This window comes from Folsomia candida, unplaced genomic scaffold (assembly GCF_002217175.1).
Source record: "Folsomia candida strain VU population unplaced genomic scaffold, ASM221717v1 Fcan01_Sc003, whole genome shotgun sequence".
Classification (NCBI taxonomy): domain Eukaryota; kingdom Metazoa; phylum Arthropoda; class Collembola; order Entomobryomorpha; family Isotomidae; genus Folsomia; species Folsomia candida.
In genome coordinates this window covers 2,243,255-2,261,647 of record NW_019091195.1, presented here as the reverse complement: position 1 = coordinate 2,261,647, position 18,393 = coordinate 2,243,255, and the positions used below count along the sequence as shown (strand labels likewise).

Here is an 18,393-nt window from a genome sequence, read left to right as displayed (position 1 = left end):
AACACAAAACCAATGTAAAACAATGAATCAATAAAAAATGCGCACTTCTTCTAGCCCGAGTCCTTGTCTCACCATCACCAAAAAAATCACCATGGCAACCATGCTCCAAAACCATGTTCGAAAATAATTAAAATTTATTAACTATAAAAAAATACAAAAGTTCCACCCCTAAAAAATAGAAAAAATCACAAGAAAAATCACAAAATCAGATGGTGAAGGGGACGCCGGTGTTTCCGGTCCAGGGGTACTGCTCCGGACAGTTTTGACACGTTTTCAGGTAGCGGACGCCGCTCTTGTGCCAGAGGTTGCAGACCCGCGAGTGGTTGCAGCGTGGGGGGCGGTGCTGTGGGAATTATTTATTAGTTTCCATGGATATTTTGTTAATTTTCCATGGAAACGTTTCCATTTTTCCATGGATATTAATAAAATGTATAAATTGCCATGGAAAATTGAAATGTTTCCATGGAAATGAAATTTAGTTTCCATGGAAATTTATGTTTAAAAAATCTCCATGGAAATAAAATAAATAAAAAAATCACCATGGAAATAAAAAAAACACCATGGTAATAAAAACTCACCTCCCTCGTCCTGCACTCATTCCAGGGGGCAAACTCGTTAATTTTCGACGATGGAGTGGGATTCCTCACCCACTGAATCGCCTGCCAGTTGGTCACCAGCCAAACGTCGTCCATCTGCACCAAGGTGTCCAGAAAGGCTTCGAAACCTTCTTTGTGATGCGCCTGCGTGAACCAGGCCGCGTGGTAATAGAGGCCAAATGGCGCGCGGTTCGTCGTGTAGTGGCGTTCGAAGTTCTAAAAATTTTTATTTTTTAGGTGCCATGGTTACGTTTTTTAGTTGCCATGGTTACGGTTTTTTGGTTACCTTGGCTAAAAATTGGTAGACTCCTTCGGCCGTGGGGGGGTTCGAGCAGGCGTCGCCCATGGAGCAGCGGCCGCCCTGGGAGTTATTTAAAAAATTGTTAGTTTCCATGGAAACTTATTTTAAAATATTTCTGCGATTTCTGCGTTTTTTTTAAGTTTAGGGACTTATTTGTGCGACTGCTGCGTAGTCAGATTTTTCGAAACTTTTTGTGATACATATTTTTCTCACACATGCTCTGCGATACACCTTATACTAAGATTTAATAATAAATTTAAAATATGGTTTCCATGGAAAATAATTTTTGTTTTCGTAGAAAAAAAATTACAGTTTCCATGGAAAAATAATAATAATTTTTTTCATGATCCGTAGAAAAATAATGGTTCCCATGGAAATTCAATAAAAAATATTACCATCTCCATGGAAACATTTCTAAAAAAAACCTCGTTTCCACGTAACCCTACCTTCAAATCAGTCCACATCACCATGGGAACCTCCCACACCCCCGGATATGACTTTGTCGGACAGGGCGGAATCATGCAGTCATGGAAAATTTTATAATCCAGCGTGTAGGGCCAGCTCGGGGGTCTATTTTCATAAACGGGCATCGAGCTGTCGTAGGTGAAGTTGACGTCGTGGAGCATTTTGAACATGTTGTTTCCACCAATGGCCAAAAAGGGGGCGCGCATCCCGCGAACTTCCGAAAGTTTGACGCCGCCGTAGGCTGAGAGGATTTCTCGTTGGCCGTTTATCTCTTTTTCCCACTTTTTCTGGGAGAAGCTCTCACCGAAGGAGTGGCTGTGGGGTTAGGAATTTTAGTTGGCATGGTGATTAAAAAAATAATAATTTCCGTAGAAACTAGGGAAATGTTGCCATAGAAAATATTTCTTAAAATCACCATGGAAATACTCTATAAAAATATCGCTATGGCGATTATCTCAGTTTCCATAGAAATTATTGCAGAGTTTCCATGGCGATTAAAAAAAAACACTCCATGGAAACAAATTATAGAAATGAGTTGCCATGGAAATTATTTCATAAAAAATCCCATGGAAACCCTAAAAATAATCTCCATGACGATTAGCCATGGCAACAATTAATAAAATCCTCACCTCACAGAATGACTCGCAATCTCATGCCCATCCGCCGCCAGATTCTGCACCTGCGAGTAATCCGTCCACTCGTGACTCACATAAAAAGTGGCACTAATCGGACACCCATTCGGGTTTTTCCTCCCTTTCTCGAACAAATCCCGATAAAGGTTCTTGTTCAAATCGTTAACGCTATCGTCAAAAGTGAGTAAAACGATCTGCGGGGTCTCCTCAGGTCTCAAACCGCTCGGAATCTCCTTCCCCCCACAATTGCAGTCCGGGATCTGGCACAACTCTCGGTTACATTTCGTCGCGGGGGTGTTCGGAATCGGGGTCTCGTAAAAGGGGGCGGGGCGCGAGGGGGCGTCCAAATACACGTCGCGGACGGGGGGGAGGTCCTTGGGGACGATGGAGGATTTTGGTTTCAGGGTGGGGCGGGAGCGCGTGGGGGGGAGGTTCGAGATTTCTGTTTTGGGGGGGTGGTCGTTGTGCGGCGCGTGGGTGGGGGTGCGGGCGCGGGGGTTGTGATGGGGCGACGGGTGGTGATTGGGTGTTGGTATTTGTAGTCTGTAAATTTAAAGATTTACTTTCCATGGCAACCATAATTTAAAAAATATTTCCATAGCAACCCACCGACATCCACGTCCTGCTGATTCCCCGCGGCGTCCTCATAAACATAGTAACTCTCATCGTCCTCTTCCTCCACTGGCGTTGCCGTGGCAACCGCTGGTTGTTGCCAGGTAACGTTGGTAACGCCCGAGGCATACCGCTGATTCGCGTAGGAATAGTCGTTGGCATTATAATCCGTCGCTATCTGGGGAGAGTACTTCGACGAGCCCGAGACGGACCTGCATTAATTATTTTATTTTAATTTTAAAATTCCAAAGTTCCCATGGAAAACTACCTCCTGCTTGTCGTAAAGTAAGGTCGCTTAGTTGTCGTGGTTGTGGTTGTCATGGTTTCCGAGTAATCGTCGTCATAGTCAAGCTCTTCTTTTGGAACGTATTTTGGGGTCAGTGTGGGGGGATAAAATTTCCCCGTCGTCGTTCTTGTCGTTGTCATGGTCGTCGTGGGAAAAAACTTATTAATCCCCATGGCAACGGGAAACGGTTTAAACTTGTCAAAATTATTCATTTGCAATTTAAGATGGTGATTTTGATTTAAATGAATCGTTGGCTTGGATTTGAAATTTAGTTTAATTGGATTTTTAGTAGTTAGTAATTTAGGATTTAGGATATTTCTGTAAATCGGGTTGTCATAGTGATTCGGGTAAATTAACGAGTTGGGACCATGGTTATTTTTACGTTCGGAAGTGGGGATATAAAAATTTTGCGTTGCCATGGTTTTCGGTAAATTATCATATTTTTTAAATTTAAACCCTAGTTTATCCAAAAAATTGAACAAAATTTGTCGTTTTTTTCTGTGGTGGTGTTTCCAAGGCGGTTTGTGTGGTTTGTAACTAATATAAAAATTTGGTAACCATGGTTATTTTATTTAAAAAAAATTAAAAAATAAGTAAGACTGACCTCCCCGTGAGTCCACCAACCCCCGCATTTTTATTGTAAAATTCCTTTTCCGGGCCGCTCTGCGCGTAGCTCCGCCCACTCCGCGCGCCTTCCTCTTCCTGCTCGTTGCGCGTCGCTATTACGGACGATAGGTCAGAGTAGTTTTCTATTTTTATGGGTTTATAAACGTAGCTGGTCGTGGGTGGGGGCGTGGTTCGTTGGTGGCCACGTGATTTTTGGGGTTTTTTGGGGATCGTCTCTTGGAGAGTGTTGTTTCCATGGCAATAATTTTGATTTACGTTGCGTGGCCAGTCGCAGGTTTGGAGTTCGTTGGAGTACATTAATCCTCCAGTGCAGGATTCGAGCAGGGCTCCGCCGAACACGCAGACGTAGTATCTATGTGGGGATTTATATTTATTTTTTTGGTTGGCATGGTGATTTAATAAAAAATAATTTACTGTGAGCAGTCCGAAGGATGAGGAAAGTATCCAAAGTCCTCGGGACATGTGAAATCTGGGGGGGATTGTGCTTGGGGTGATGGGGGGGAGGAGGAGTATTTTATGGCTGCAAAAAAAGTTTCTTGTTAGTTTGACTCGGGCTGTGGCAAGTAAAAATCAAAGTAGAAACAGCGACTCGGGCTACGACGGCTGAAGGGCTGAGGACCACTTTTTTGGGTCAAATCAACAAATCGGATCTCACTCTTCCTCTCAGCCCCTTTGAAAAATCACCACTTTTTTTCAGGAACAACGACTCGGGCTATGCGAAGCTATTGCCATTTTCATGCACATTTTTTCATGACTCGGGCTGTGGGAAGTAAAATTTAAAACCCCACCGTCTCGGGCTCCGGAAAGTGATTAAAAAAAATCCACGCCCACAATTTCCACTCCAACTCGGGCTCTCAAAAAAAACACCACCCATCCAGCCATAACTCTACATAAATCAGCAAATTACACAATCCCATCACAATCACCATGACAACCACGCTCTCATGAGAACCACTCTCTTTTTCACTAACCAACACCCATTAATTTGCTCTACAAAAGTGCTCCCATTCTCTCAGCAGACAACGCGACGAGTGACCTTGTGCAATCTCACACTCACTTTACTTACAAAAATCCTAACCACACCCTTGGAATTTTATTTATATTAATAAAAATCTATTAATTTCCATGGAAACTAAAAAAAAATAGTAACCACACCCTTTTAACCTTGATCGCATTTTTTTCTATAGTAACATAAATTCCGGGTCCACTCCAAGGACGCCAGCATGATTTTTTTTCCATGGAAACAATCAAGGTTACAACCAACCCTTTTATTTAACCCAAAAGGGTTTTAACCTTTTATAAAAGTGAATTTAAGTGAAATTTTCAAGGATTTTCTCACAGGATGATTCTCTCAAGAGTTTAGTGAATCGCATCGAAAAATTTCTAACCTCGCTCCAATGCGCGTCGACCTTTCTCATTTTATTTTTTTATGGATTTTAGATATTTCTATGGTAACAAGAAAAATTAAAATATACTCACCATGACAACTAGAAACCAGTAATAGCAACGCTGCTGTTGCTATAGTTTTTTGACACATTTTTAATTTTATTTTATAAAATAACTTATCACGTGGTCACAAATTACACGGAAAAATTTTAAAATCAAATTACAAACCAATCCATTTAATTTTTTAGTGTTTTTTTTAGAATTGTAGCTATGGAAATTTATAAATAATTTTGTAATTTAAATGAAAATGAAATTCTACAGCAGCTATGGTAACGAAGCACACAACTACTGCAAAATGAGAAAAGTGAGTGGTAAATGAACAAGAATATGAGACGAAGGTTAGGAGAGAATATAAGAAAAGTATTAAAATTATATTTCAGTATTCCCTTGTTGCTATAAGGGGCGATTGGTTGTTAAGGGGTTGCTTATTACACACACAACAGGTAGTAGGTTGCTATAGTTACAAGAGAGATGTGAAGGATTTTGCAAAATGCTACAGGTATATGTATTAGAAAAGTGAACGCCTTTATTTCTCTCTTACGCTGCATTATGCAAGTCTCTCTTTCTTTGTGTAATTTTATGTGCATTTTTTGGGGGGATTTTTCTGGGGATTTTTCTATGGATTTTATTATTTTTTAGGATTAATTTCCATGGAATTTCAAAAAATAAAACCAAAAATTCCCATGGAAACCTAAAACAAAATAAAACCCAAGCAACGCCCATACAACAACACAATCTTGATTTAATATCTATGGTAACCCAATTTTTTTAGCATATAGCTGAGAAACTGAGAAGAACCTTGCCTTCACTTTAGAGCCAAGTGAACACACACTTGGTTGCACAGAAAATCGCCAAGACAACGCCTTTTAATCAGGAACTAACCCAAAAAATATTGTTACACATTAAGGAATGCTATACGTATGTATGAAGGAGTGCGAGGATCACTCTGCGGAAACAAGTCAAGGTTGCCATGGGGAAGTTGTATTTAGGAAGTCTCGTTGGGAAGTATTAATTATTAACAAAGTCGTGGATGATCGTTTGGTCAGACAAACGATAATTCACGCCTATTGTAGTTTTGCATGATTTTTAATATGTTTAAATCACTGGATTGCGCTCGAGTGGAGTTTTTAGCCCGAGTCAGGGCTTATGTACCCATCACGTTCGTCTGTCTTGCACTAAAACTAATCTAATTGTGGATGGCCTCCTGGACTTTTTAGTTTGTTTCCGTTTGTTGAGTGAGGGAAAAATTATTTTTCTGCAGAGTTTTTAATTTCTAATTCGAATGCATATTATGTGATATTGGTCACTTCTGCCCTTCTCGGATCTTGATAATGCCAGCAGTTTTTTTGTTTTTTAAAGATTTCCATGGTCATTTTCCCGTGGAGGTAAATGCAAAATGTAACTACCCCAAGAGCAACGACTCGGGCCACGCGAAATCGATTCAGGAGTTTACAGGTCACAACTTCCATGGAATCAGCGTCATAAACACACGGGCGCTGATTTCTCTCGCCTTCTCCAAATTTGCACCACTTTTGACTCGGGCTACTCTCCTCCATTACGCAACGACGACTCGGGCCATGTCCCCTCCATAAATCTCCAACATAATAACACAAAAACACAAAAAAAAATCTCCATAGCAACACTTTTATTTATTTCCTCTTATTACTCCCCCCACCCCCACTATTCCCACCCTGCCCACCCCCACCCAACAACTCATAAAAAGGAGAATAACTAATGCTCTTTTTCAAACACAAAACCCACACTGCCCTTTCCTCCTCGGACCCCGCACTCATCCGATAAACGGCATGTTTCCCCTCCACAACCCGCCCATCCGAATCCGTTTTACACGCTTTAATAAAGTCTGAATTCTTTGAGAAAATCTCAAAAGTGAACTGTTTCGCTTTGGGGGCGTCGCTGATCACGCGGACGCCCACGTTTTCGAGCGGGATGATCCCACGTGGTTCCTTGTCCGTGGTAAATTCAAAATAGTACAGGCAGTTGTCGTTCAGGATGAACCAACGCCGTTTCCAGGTTTTATAACGGCCTCCCTGTTTCCAGAGCCAGCCTATGGATACAGAAAGTGGTTGTTGTCATGGGGATTTTTTTTGGTTTCCATGGAGATGAATTTCTTAGTTGTTAAGGGGAATAATTTTTGTTGTCAAGGAATTGTCATGGGAATTAAAAAATTGGATAAATTGGTTGTCATGGTTATTTTAGGGGATTTTTCCATGGAAACGTTGGATTTTTTTAAAAAGATTCCATAGAAACATTTGTCAGGGAAATTAAATCTCCATGGAAACTATGATAAAATAAATTCCATGGCAACCCACCCTCCTTGTCCGGATTGAAGAAAGTATGCATCAGATCATTCCCATCATCCTCCGGGATTTTAAACGGCTCCGCTTGGATAGAATTATAAAGCGAAATTAACAATTCCTTGGGTAAATCCCCCCCGTTGTTTATCCCACGATTCATGTTTATAAATTGGTCGACCGTTGGCTTGTCCTGCGGATTTACAATAAAAATAAAATTATAATTTCCATGGCAACCGATTAAAAAAAATAATTTCCATGACAACGCTCACCTTAACACTCGGATTATGCAAACTCGTGTTCAGCATAATAATCGCAAAACTGAGGACATAGCAAGTGTCCGTGTTCGTGAAAATCCCGGGATTCAGCTGACAATAGCGTTTTGCGAAGCACTCCATCATCCGGTCGATTTTCTGCGCTTCCCCCGGGAGACGGAACGACCAGAGGAATTGGCGGAGGGCCTACGGGATTATTTGTTAGTTTCCATGGCAACCAAATTTTTTAAAATTAGTTTCCACGAACCTGCACGAGGATGAGATCAGTGAAATCATGAAGATCCACAAAAGACTTGAGAACCGCTTCGTTAAAGTCGTTTTTCTCTCCGAGGTAATCTCCAATCGCGGTCTTGTTGAGGCCCTCGCCCCGGTAGAGGAACTGTAACCATGGGGATTATTTTTAAATTTCCATGGCAACCATTTTTTAAAATCTCCATGCCAACAAAATTTAAAAATAAAATCACCATGGCAACGGCCCCCACGGACATGCCCCCCTCCAGAACATTATTCTGCACTAAAAATTCAATCCCTTTTTTCGGATCCATATTAAATTTCTTACATCCCAAGGACATTAATTTAATAACCGCCTGATTCTGTTTATCCGAATTTGTACTCGAATTATCCGTTTCCATGTCGACCAAATCCGTAAATGTGTCGCTAGGTTCGGGTTCCGCTAGGGTCGCGGGTGGGGGAGGTGGGACTGGATTATTTTTTTGTGGGTTGTCATGGTTACTCAGGGATTTTGTGACCGTCTCGATTTCCTGTTGCAATTGAGCAATTTCCTGGAGCAGCGTGGCCTTTCGGCGACGGATTTGCAGGAGGAGGGTTTGCTCCGAGGGGGTGAGGTCTGTGGATTTTAAGTAATTTTATTATTTTTAGTTGCCATGGAAATTGATAATTAAATTTTATGTAAAAAAAATTACAATCACAGTCATCCCCGAATAACTCTAAATAATCGGATTGAAAAGAGGTGTAGCGACGGAGGGTGGTTTCCATGGTTACTCTTTTTTTAAAAGACTAGATTTATTTCTATAGTAACGGATGCAAAATCGGGGACTGAGTGAGTGAGGAAGGAAGGAAGGGCGGAAGTGGGAATGGGAAGTTCATGGTGGTGGTGGCGGTGGGTACTTTTTTTCAAGGGAGCAGATGTTTTTTGGGTTTCCATGGTTACAACGTTTTTTTGTTTCCATGGGGACTGAGTTTTTAAATTTTCCATGGCAACAATTTTAAAATTTCAGTAAACATGGCTAATTTACCAATTTTATAAAATTACAACAAAACCCACAAATAAATCAAAAAGCAATTACCTCGATTAAACCTGCTCCCGCCTAAAACTTCACTTCCAGCCATTTTTTGTAACTTTATAAAAATTTACACACATTTTATATTTAACAAACTATTTAGTAAAAACAAATTCGTCAGTTGATTTCCGTTCCCGGGCTGGAAAATGACTCAAAAAATTAGTCTTAGGTGAGGCGGGTGTTGGGGGAAGGTGAGATTTTTTTTTAAATTTGTAAACCACGCCCATTTTTAGGTCGTCATGGTGATATTTTTTTATTTCGAAAAAGCCATGGCAACCAAAAAACTCAATAATTTCCATGGCAACATAATTTTCATTCCCATGACAACCACGGAGAAAAACAAATCCTACTTTCCCTGCGCGCAGAACACCTTTCTTTCCTTGACTTTCACCCACTTTCACTCTTCACAACTTTCACCTGCGCAGCAACAGCAGGTTTCCATAGAAATTTATTTTATTTTTTATTTTATTTCCTAATAAAATGGCTCCGTTAATAAAATATATTCTATTACTCACACTCATTCAACAATCACTTGGCAACAGTACAAATGGGTAATTTTTTCATATCAATTTGTAACCATGGAAATAAAAATTAATTTTAACTTAATTACCATGACAACAATAAATAAAACCCCCAGGAAACCCCGCCGCTCCCCCTCCCCTTCATCGTCCGGCCCCTCGACGACCTTCCCCTCGCACGACGAATTAAAAACCTTATCGAGAAATATCACCGCAATTTTGGACGCTTTCTCCGCGAATTATGACAAAAGAGTGAGACCCAACTATGGAGGTGAGTTTTTTTTAATCGTTTCCATGGAAATTTATACACGAATTTATACAAAAAAAATATATCCATGAAAAAAAGGGGAAGCCGTGGAGGTTACAATTTCAATGTTTGTTTTGAGGTATACATAAAAATAAATTTACGTTTCCATGACAACAGAATTTTAAATTTTTTTTATTAAATAAATTTTTATAGTCTACATTCACTCTCTGAAGTTCACATGGTGATTTTTATTAAAATTACATTTATTCACTGACAATCACCACACCCACCGAGTCACACCCACCAAAACCGCTTATAACACACACCACACCCACTTGAGACACACCCACTGAATGTCGTTGCATGGCAACCTAATTTTATAAAATTTACTTTTCCTTAGGTGAACCCGTAAGCGTGGGGTAACTCAAAAAATAAAATTCCCATCCCAAAAAAAATTTCCATAGTAACCAAAAATTAACTCCATAAATATAGCGTGACCATGTACGTTCTAAGCATTTCCAGCATCTCCGAAGTTCTCATGGTGATTGCATGCTCTGCACTTTTTATTAAAAATTATCTCCATGGCAACTAAAAAAAATATTATAGGACTTCACGCTGGACTTTTATTTTCGACAAATGTGGAGCGACAATCGTTTGTCTTTTACCGGGCCGGTCAAAACTTTGAGTGTAAGCGTTGCCATGGTTACTTAGTTTTTGTTTAAATTAATAAATAATTTTTTCTTAGGTGGGGAGCGAGTTCCTCTCGACGATGTGAGTAATTTCCTAAATTTCCTACTAAAAATTACTAATTTTTTCCGAAATTTAACCAAAATTAACCCTTTCAGGTGGGTGCCGGACACGTTCTTCGTAAATGAAAAAACCTCCTATTTCCACACGGCCACGACTTCCAACGAGTTTTTGCGAATTTCCGACAACGGGGACATCCTCCGCTCGATCCGCTTGACCGTCACGGCCAGCTGCCCCATGGATTTGAGACATTTTCCTATGGACTCCCAGCTCTGCAACATCGAGATTGAGTCATGTATGTATTTAACCCTTTGTCATGGAAACTAAATAATTATTTTTAAATAAAATCCTAGTCGGCTACACCATGAGCGACATCCGCTACAAGTGGGCCAAGGGGGCGGGGAGCGTGGGGGTCTCCAATGATGTTAGCCTGCCCCAGTTTAAGGTGGGTTATTTTTTTAAATATATTTCCATGGCAACCATAATAACTCACTAAATTGCAGGTCATGGGCTACCGGCAGAAAGCCTTTGAAATCTCGCTCTCCACGGGAAACTACTCGAGATTGGCGTGCGAGATCCAGTTTGTGAGGTCGATGGGGTATTATTTAATTCAGATTTACATTCCTTCGTCGTTGATCGTGGTCATTTCCTGGGTGTCCTTCTGGCTCAATCGCAATGCGGGTAGGGGGTTAATTTTTTTATACCGCTTGAAAGGGTTAATTAAATATCTTAAAATTTCCATAGCACCCGCTCGAGTTTACTTGGGAATTACGACGGTTAGTTATTTTTTTAATCTCATTTTTCCATGGCAACTAATTAAAAATTAAAAACAGGTCCTCACCATGACAACGCTCATGAGTTCGACGAACAAAGCACTCCCAAAAATTAGCTACGTCAAATCCATGTGAGTTTTTTTTAATCTTAAAAAAATCACTCCATAAAACTAATAAAATCTCCATAGCGACGTGTTCCTCGGCACCTGCTTCGTCATGGTTTTCGCCGCGTTGCTGGGTAACTTTATTTAAAAATCACCATGGCAACGGCTAAAATAACTAAAATCCTTAGAATACGCCACGGTGGGCTACCTCGCGAAGCGCATCCAAATGCGCAAGAACCACTTTGCGGCGCTGCAGAAAATGGCAAATTCCCTGCAAAACGCGCACCAGCTGTTTCCACAGCAACCTCAACCATCCACCTCATTTAACCAAAGGAAATTCATTGGCACGGAGAAGATCCGACAAATAATCCCGATAAATCCGAACCAAATCTGCGGAATCACCCCGAGCGACATTGACAAATACTCCAGGGTCGTCTTTCCCGTTTGCTTTGGTAAATCACCTAAGAATTTTTTTTTATTAATTAATTTGACTCACATAAGAATAATTTCCCATTTAGTCTGCTTCAACACTCTGTATTGGATAATCTACCTCCACATTTCGAACGTCGTCGTGGACGATCTCGTACTTTTGGGACAAAATTAATATGCACCAATTTTTTTGAAATAAATATATTGCCATGGAAATTACGTAAATAAATAAATATTGCCATGGAAATTAATACGTGATCAGCTGATTTATTTTTTATAAAAAATTAGAAAGGCGCATAATTAATTTTAGTTGACAAATTTTTGATGATGGAATTTAATTTTTACAAATCTTTGAGTTCTTCTGGAAGCGGGGACTTTCCGTGCTTGTTCTCAAAGTGCTGCTTGTACGTTTTGGGGTCAGGCATTTGCGACTGCAATAGGGAAATAGAAACGTTTTTTAGGTTGAAATTTTGCGGAATTTTAGTGAAAACGTTTTTGAAAAGCAATTTTAAACGTATTTTAAAAACGTTTTTGAGTTTTATACAATTAAACGTTTTTAGAAAGATTAAATTTAAGATTTTAGTTTGGAAAAACGTTTTTATTTACGTCTTTATTTAAATAAACGTTTCTCAAAACTTAATCTTAGAGTGATTACCTTGCAAATGGCGCAGCTGATTTTGAGCGCTTTTGCGGCCGCGTCCTTCTGCGCGGACAGGCTGTGACCTTGCTGTTTACTTATTTTGGCCTGTAATTTAGGGGGAAACAAAACGTTTATTGTTTAGATTATTATTTAGAAAACTTTTCCTTAGAAACGATTAAAAAAATTAAAAAAAACGTTTATTATTTAGAATTAGAAAACGTCTCCTTAGAAACGCTCAAAAAACACTGACAAAACGTTTATACCTGCTTCTCCTGAGCTTTGGCCTGTGATTGCAATTTCTGCTGTCCGCGAGCCATTTTGTATTTTTAAATAAAATCACGAAATAAATTTGGAAAATGTCAGAAAAATCTGTGTCTGTGAAAGTTGAGGAAGAACTGAAGTCGAGAGAGTGATGTCAGAGTGAGGATGATGGAGGGGGGCGTGCAGGGAGGACGTCATCGGGGGTTTGGGATTTTTTTTATGATTTTCAAGAGTTTTGAGCAGTTTTCTTATGTGATTTTTGTGATGAATGAGTTTTATTTTGTGACGAAATGCATGGACGCCCCCTTGTTTGTGGGCTATTTATTGAGTTGAGTTGGGCGAGTTGTGCTAGGATTCACGTCACTTTTGTAAAATGCGTAAATTTTTGCGAGGTTTACGAAAATTGGGGATTCGAAATTTTGCAATTTTTTAATGATTTTTAGGAATAAATTGCGATGTTGATGCTAAATGTGAAAACCCCTAATATTAAAATAATTTCCATAGCAACTAATACCGTGAAAACCCCCATAACAAAAATCTCCCCACCCCCGCACTTGACCTCCCCCCAATCACCCCAATTAATTAACCCCCCAAAAAATCCCCATTCCCCCACCCCCAAAAGTATGCCACCAAAAAAAAATCCGCAAGTCATTCTTCAACAACTTCAAAAGTCTAAAAATACCCACACTCTACACGCGTCCCACATACAAACAATGCCACCAAATCGCCATGACAACCACTATTCCCCGAATCGAGGTCACCCTGATTTTTTTTATATAAATGCCATGACGACCGTAAAAAAATTGACAGTCCTTTTTTTATAGCCGTCATTATCGCACCTGCCTTGGTAACTATGGAGTTTAGGAAATTAATCGTCATTTCCGTTGCCATGGTGATTTGCTGGGGGGTGGGGGGCGCGGAGTTGAAGGGTAATTTTTTAATTCCTAATTTTTTTTTATAAAGTTTACGAAAAAATTTATAAAATTACACAGTTCTGGACCTCACTTCCTCCCCGGATTTGACGAAATTGTCGCCCAGCCAACAACGCCAATTGAGCCCGAGATCGGTTAATTTGTCGTTTTTCGTCCCTGCTTTTTCCTTGTTTGCACTGGCCTCGCAGTTCATGCCACAGATGTGAGTTTTATTTTAATTTTTTAATTATTAATTAATTTCCATGGAAACGTGTAGGTTCCCTTCCTTAACGACGACGACCTCATCGAAAAAGCGCTCCGCGCGAGAAAAGCGCTCCACTCTCAACGAATTCTCCATGGAAAACTTTATAAAAAGTGGAATTGTTTATTGAATAAATTATTTTTGTCTTTATGCGATTTTGTTTCCATGGGGATTATTTTCATTATTTCCATGACAACTATTTCCATGATTAATTCCATGATTATTTGCATAATTACCCCGGGGCAACCTGAAAAACATCATAATTTTTTGCACATCGACACGTGATTTGCAGAAATCTCATTTTGCAAGTGGATTTAATATATTTGGCGAGTAACCATGGAAACGGGGAATAAAAATAAAATTCCGAAAATCCACTAGGTGTGTGGCCTGGGAGGAATTTGGGTTGTGAGAGCGAGGAGGTAATAAAAGGTGCCTTTTTGGAGAGGAAAAGGTGCATGAGGTGGAATTTCAGAGGTGAAGTGAAGGAATTCCTGAGCAGCAAAAAAGGGTCTCCTCGGATCGACTCAAGTGGAGTTTGAATGGAAATTTTTGTGTCAGTGTTTCCTTGGTTTCACGCACGTTTTTGAGGAGGAAATAAACGTTTTTCTTTTAAAATTTGTGTGAAAACGTTTTTAAATAAATATTAATTTTGAATAATTCCTAAGTGCCATAGTTACGCTAAAATAAAATTAATTTCCATGACAACCAAATTATAATAAAAAATTAAATAAAACCCGTCATGGCAACCATGCAAAATCTAGTCACCCCATGGGTCTTATCTTTTTTGATAAGTTTCACCTGTGCATTTCCGAACAATTTCAAATCCGATGGAACGACGCTCTCGTGTTCCAACGGGCTCGTGCCTTTGTTCACCAATGGTAATTTTATATTATTTTGTTGTCATGACAATGAAAAATAATTTTTATTTTTCCATAGAAACATTTTGTACACCGTTGGCAACGCAGAAAATATTCACCTGTTGCCATGGAAATGAAAATAATATGGATAAGGAAAATATATTTAAAACCGAGTTGAGCAATATCGTGGGGAGGGAGTTTGCTGGGATGTCGAGGGGGCTGGGGGATGCCGCGGGGGTCGTGGGGGGTGAGTTTTGTAGTCATGGTGATTGATTATAGTAACCATGGTGATTAATTATTTTTTTAAAAATTAGGAATAACCTGCACGGATGGAAACATAACGAATTTATTAAAAACCACGGAAACGGGTTTGTCAAAATTATCCGCGGTGAATTGGAGCGATTTATTCCAGGATTCGAATTTTGAGTGCAGAATTAAGGTTGCCAGGGCAACGCTTTGCGGGAGTGGAGAGTGTGCGGTGAGTTTTAAAAATTTATTTCCATGGCAACCATAAAATAAATAAAATAATATTCCAGCCGCTCCCCCTCCTGACGACCACGCCCCTTCCGTGCCACTCCCTCTGCACGAACCTCCTCCGCGGTTGCTACGCAACTTTATCCGGAAATTTACTATCCCCCTGGAAATACGCAATAAATTCGATAAGAAGTGCAATCGGCCTGCTCCTAACGACCCCGTGCGATCAGGTTGTCATGGAAACGAAATTTTTCGAAAATTTCTTAATAAATTTGAACAGCGGGTGGAGAGAACCGTTCAATTATCTCGATGGAATTTGCAATTTGAAAGCAGCCAATGGGGATGGGGACTGTTTCGCGGGGGGTTTTGGCGAGGAGGTGGGTTTCCATGGTTACTGAATTTTTTGTTGTCATGGCAACTAAATTAATTAATTCCAGGGCCTCCCCATAACAACCAACTACGACCGGACCACGCCCCCCTGGTCCACGAACCCCGAGAAGTACACCAATCCAGAGTTTACACAGAATTCAGAGTTACAAAGTTTGGAGTATGAATCCAAAATTAATTTAGTTCGGGAGGAGTTATTGGGCGTTGCCAAGGTAACTGATTTTTAAATAAATTAATTTAAAAAATGCTAAAACCCCCGTTTCCATAGCACCTCGAGAAATTCTGGCCCTCTGACCACACCCCCTTGAACCACTCCCCCAGCTCCTCCACCCACCTCCAGCAATCCGACGAATCCTTCGAGTACGACGATGACGATGATGAAGACGACGATTACGAGGACGATTTCGCTAGTGGGTCAGGTTTCCATGACAACTCAAATTTCCAAACGGACGATGAAGATTTATTACGTGGTCAAGGCTCCGGCGATGGCACGGACGACATCGAAGTCGTCGTCATGACAACCGTTGCTACCGACATCGTCATGGAAACCGTAACTCCAGATTCGAAAACAATTCCAAAAACGAGCCATGGAAACGCCAATAAATATAATTACTATATCTTGTTATTGATTATAATTAATTTAAATTAAAATTCTTTTTCGGTTGCCATAATCACACAATGCAATTAACGCTTTAACTGTGATATTTTATAGTATTTATAAAATGTGATTAAGAGAATAATAAATAAAAAGACTGATCCGTTGCCATGGTGATGTTTCCGAGATTCATTTTCCGGGTAAGATCGGGAATTCGGGGAAGAGTTTGGAATTCTATAGAAATCATACAGACTGCCAAAGAACACTGCCAAATTATTTTTAGTTTCTACGGAAATTTTATTGGGATCAAGTAACCATGACGACGAGATTATCAGGTTATCAGTCCGATGATGAGTACACGGCGAGGAAATATAAACAATACTCGAGAGAGGACTTTAAAGAGATTTATTGCATCAATCAAAAGGCTGTGGAGGGGTTAGAGAAGAGTAAATCAACGGGGTTTCTTTTTTTGGGGTGTTTGAGCTCTTATCAGGTGAGTTATTTGCTATGGTAACGGTTTTAATGGTAATTTATTTGTTTCCATGGGGAATAATTTAATTAATAATAAATAAATAATTTAATTACCATGCCAACTGGGGGATTATTTTATTGGAAAGATGATTTATAAATTGACAAGGAATTTTGGCGTGTGCTAAAAAATTGGCATGGAAATTGGCGTGCCAAAAGTTGTGCTAATTTTTTGGCATGCCAATTCTAGCTTTAAATTGGCGTGCCAAAAAATTGGCACGAAATTTGGCATAAAAATTTACACCAAAAAAAAAATTTACAATAACCATGCCAACCTAAATTAAAAATCCCCTTAGGAATCCCCCTGCCGGCGCCACCGCCATCACGCCGCCCACGTTGCCACGTCAACGGAGTCTTCCTCCAACATTTTCACCTCATGTTATTCGGACCCACGGCAACCACGCCAAACGACGTCCGAAGAGGATTTATTGTCGCTAAGGCAACAGCAGCCGAGATTATATTATTACTACCATGAACCCGTTTATTCTCAGTCGAGTGGGGGCAGTTTGGGGAGCAGGGATCGCCCCAGGAGCGTCGAGTTGGGTGGGGGCATGGGGGGTGTGGGGATGGGGGGTTTTCTGGGGGGGTCAGCAGAGAGAGTTTGTACAATGAGGCCAGGAAGTGGGTGTGGTCAGAGCAGGTGAGGTTTTTTACATTTTTGTTGCCATGGATTTGAAAAAAATATTATTGTTTCTATGGAAATTTTATTTTTTTTGCGAGTTTCCATGGAATTTTTTTATGAGTGTTTCCATGGAAAACAAAATTTATCTTGTTTCCATGGAAATAAAATTTTTATAAAATACAGCTCGACCGATAAAAAATATTTGTTTCCATGGAATGTTTTAAATGGTAATGTTTCCATGGAGATTAACATTTTTTACGCGAGTTTCCATGGAAAATTTTATACATTTCCATGGAAAATTAAATAAAATAAAAAACCGTCCCCCTGCCAACAGCTTGACCGCTACATCGAAACAACAGCCCCCACGACCTCGAGCCACCCCCACCACCCGCAGCCGCACATGAAGAAGATGGCCGCCCGCTATCCGTCCGCCCCCACCACGGCCCAAATCAAGCACGTGTCCTTCTACTCGCCCGACTACTTCACCCGCTCCGCCACCTCAAACTCTTTCGACGAACACAAAATCAGAAGGGCAAGGTTCGAGTTGATGAATGGGGGGGTCAGTCAGGAGAGGTATGGGGTTTTTTTCGTGTTGTCATGGTTACCAAATTTTATTTTGTTGTCATGGTTACCAAAATTTTGTTGCCATGGTTATTTCACAAAATTCCATCATTCACAGATTAATCGACGGTCGCTGTAAAACCCCCGAGAACCTGACCCCGAAACCCTCGTCCCTCGTCGGCAGCCGGACCTCGCTCGCCCTTTGCGTGAAATCACAATCGACGCAGACGGAAAATTTCATCGCGCGCGCGGGGGGCCGTCCGAATATCTCAGTCTGAGCCCAAGGGTTGCGCAGAGGGTTAGTTGCCATGGTTACTCAATTTATTAAATAATTTCCATGGTTACATAATTTTAAAATAAATAATTTCCATGGTTACATAATTTTAAAATAAATAATTTCCATGGTTACTTAATTTCCACAGTCCCGGATGGTCTCCCAGCCCACCCAAACGAACGGACTCCCCCCCACCCCCACCATCACCCCCCACCCCTCAAAACCCCTCCCACCCCTCCCCCCACTCCCCCCCTCCCCACCCACAACCCACCAGGAAGACCCCACCTCCCCCCCACCCCACAACCCTTCCCCTCCCCCACGGAAGAAGAATTCCATGAAAATTACCTCCA

General features: G+C 40.6%; 6 protein-coding genes and 1 long non-coding RNA gene across 10 annotated transcripts; 4 read left to right on the top strand and 3 right to left on the bottom strand.

Moving 5' to 3' along the window:
• Positions 1-114: 114 nt before the first annotated feature.
• LOC110845543 lies at positions 115-5,527 on the bottom strand. The gene is made up of 10 exons (XM_035849020.1): positions 4,999-5,527; positions 3,934-4,039; positions 3,497-3,871; positions 2,875-3,429; positions 2,600-2,818; positions 1,992-2,537; positions 1,344-1,677; positions 883-957; positions 579-812; positions 115-343 (listed from the first exon to the last, which is right to left on the bottom strand). The coding sequence occupies exons 1-10, from the start codon at positions 5,054-5,056 to the stop codon at positions 206-208; spliced, it is 2,640 nt and encodes an 879-aa protein (XP_035704913.1). The 5' UTR covers positions 5,057-5,527; the 3' UTR covers positions 115-205.
• Positions 5,528-6,614: 1,087 nt separating this feature from the next.
• Positions 6,615-9,053, bottom strand: LOC110845539 (cytohesin-1). Its single transcript, XM_035849019.1, has 6 exons — positions 8,860-9,053; positions 8,017-8,399; positions 7,800-7,931; positions 7,550-7,738; positions 7,296-7,470; positions 6,615-7,030 (listed from the first exon to the last, which is right to left on the bottom strand). Exons 1-6 carry the CDS (start codon positions 8,900-8,902, stop codon positions 6,615-6,617), a joined length of 1,338 nt encoding a protein of 445 aa, XP_035704912.1. The 5' UTR covers positions 8,903-9,053.
• A 112-nt stretch (positions 9,054-9,165) lies between these two features.
• On the top strand, positions 9,166-11,924 carry LOC110845538 (gamma-aminobutyric acid receptor subunit beta). Of its 4 annotated transcripts, XM_035850562.1 has the most exons (15): positions 9,166-9,287; positions 9,396-9,404; positions 9,491-9,642; positions 10,019-10,037; positions 10,111-10,159; positions 10,225-10,305; positions 10,364-10,389; positions 10,464-10,660; positions 10,719-10,810; positions 10,869-11,046; positions 11,110-11,141; positions 11,199-11,269; positions 11,327-11,376; positions 11,431-11,694; positions 11,761-11,924. In XM_035850562.1, the coding sequence occupies exons 5-15, from the start codon at positions 10,118-10,120 to the stop codon at positions 11,844-11,846; spliced, it is 1,119 nt and encodes a 372-aa protein (XP_035706455.1). In that variant the 5' UTR covers positions 9,166-9,287; positions 9,396-9,404; positions 9,491-9,642; positions 10,019-10,037; positions 10,111-10,117; the 3' UTR covers positions 11,847-11,924. The 4 variants fall into 4 exon arrangements, with proteins under 4 accessions (XP_035706455.1, XP_021947667.1, XP_021947668.1 ...); XM_022091975.2 differs by having other exon boundaries at positions 9,167-9,404; XM_022091976.2 differs by lacking the exons at positions 10,019-10,037; positions 10,111-10,159 and adding exons at positions 9,718-9,757; positions 9,832-9,859 and having other exon boundaries at positions 9,167-9,404.
• LOC110845537 (zinc finger protein 706) lies at positions 11,923-12,736 on the bottom strand. Its single transcript, XM_022091974.2, has 3 exons — positions 12,575-12,736; positions 12,327-12,416; positions 11,923-12,102 (listed from the first exon to the last, which is right to left on the bottom strand). The coding sequence occupies exons 1-3, from the start codon at positions 12,626-12,628 to the stop codon at positions 12,013-12,015; spliced, it is 234 nt and encodes a 77-aa protein (XP_021947666.1). The 5' UTR covers positions 12,629-12,736; the 3' UTR covers positions 11,923-12,012.
• A 614-nt stretch (positions 12,737-13,350) lies between these two features.
• On the top strand, positions 13,351-13,895 carry LOC110847760. Its single transcript, XM_022094756.2, has 3 exons — positions 13,351-13,501; positions 13,565-13,706; positions 13,761-13,895. Exons 1-3 carry the CDS (start codon positions 13,426-13,428, stop codon positions 13,873-13,875), a joined length of 333 nt encoding a protein of 110 aa, XP_021950448.1. The 5' UTR covers positions 13,351-13,425; the 3' UTR covers positions 13,876-13,895.
• Positions 13,896-14,907: 1,012 nt separating this feature from the next.
• LOC110846495 (vacuolar protein sorting-associated protein 13-like protein) lies at positions 14,908-16,227 on the top strand. Its single transcript, XM_022093269.2, has 4 exons — positions 14,908-15,080; positions 15,139-15,453; positions 15,514-15,675; positions 15,732-16,227. Exons 2-4 carry the CDS (start codon positions 15,313-15,315, stop codon positions 16,110-16,112), a joined length of 684 nt encoding a protein of 227 aa, XP_021948961.1. The 5' UTR covers positions 14,908-15,080; positions 15,139-15,312; the 3' UTR covers positions 16,113-16,227.
• Positions 16,228-17,141: 914 nt separating this feature from the next.
• Positions 17,142-18,258, top strand: LOC110847905. The gene is made up of 4 exons (XR_002547710.2): positions 17,142-17,226; positions 17,543-17,781; positions 17,888-18,067; positions 18,192-18,258. It is a non-coding gene; the product is annotated as an uncharacterized LOC110847905 (long non-coding RNA).
• Positions 18,259-18,393: the final 135 nt, after the last annotated feature.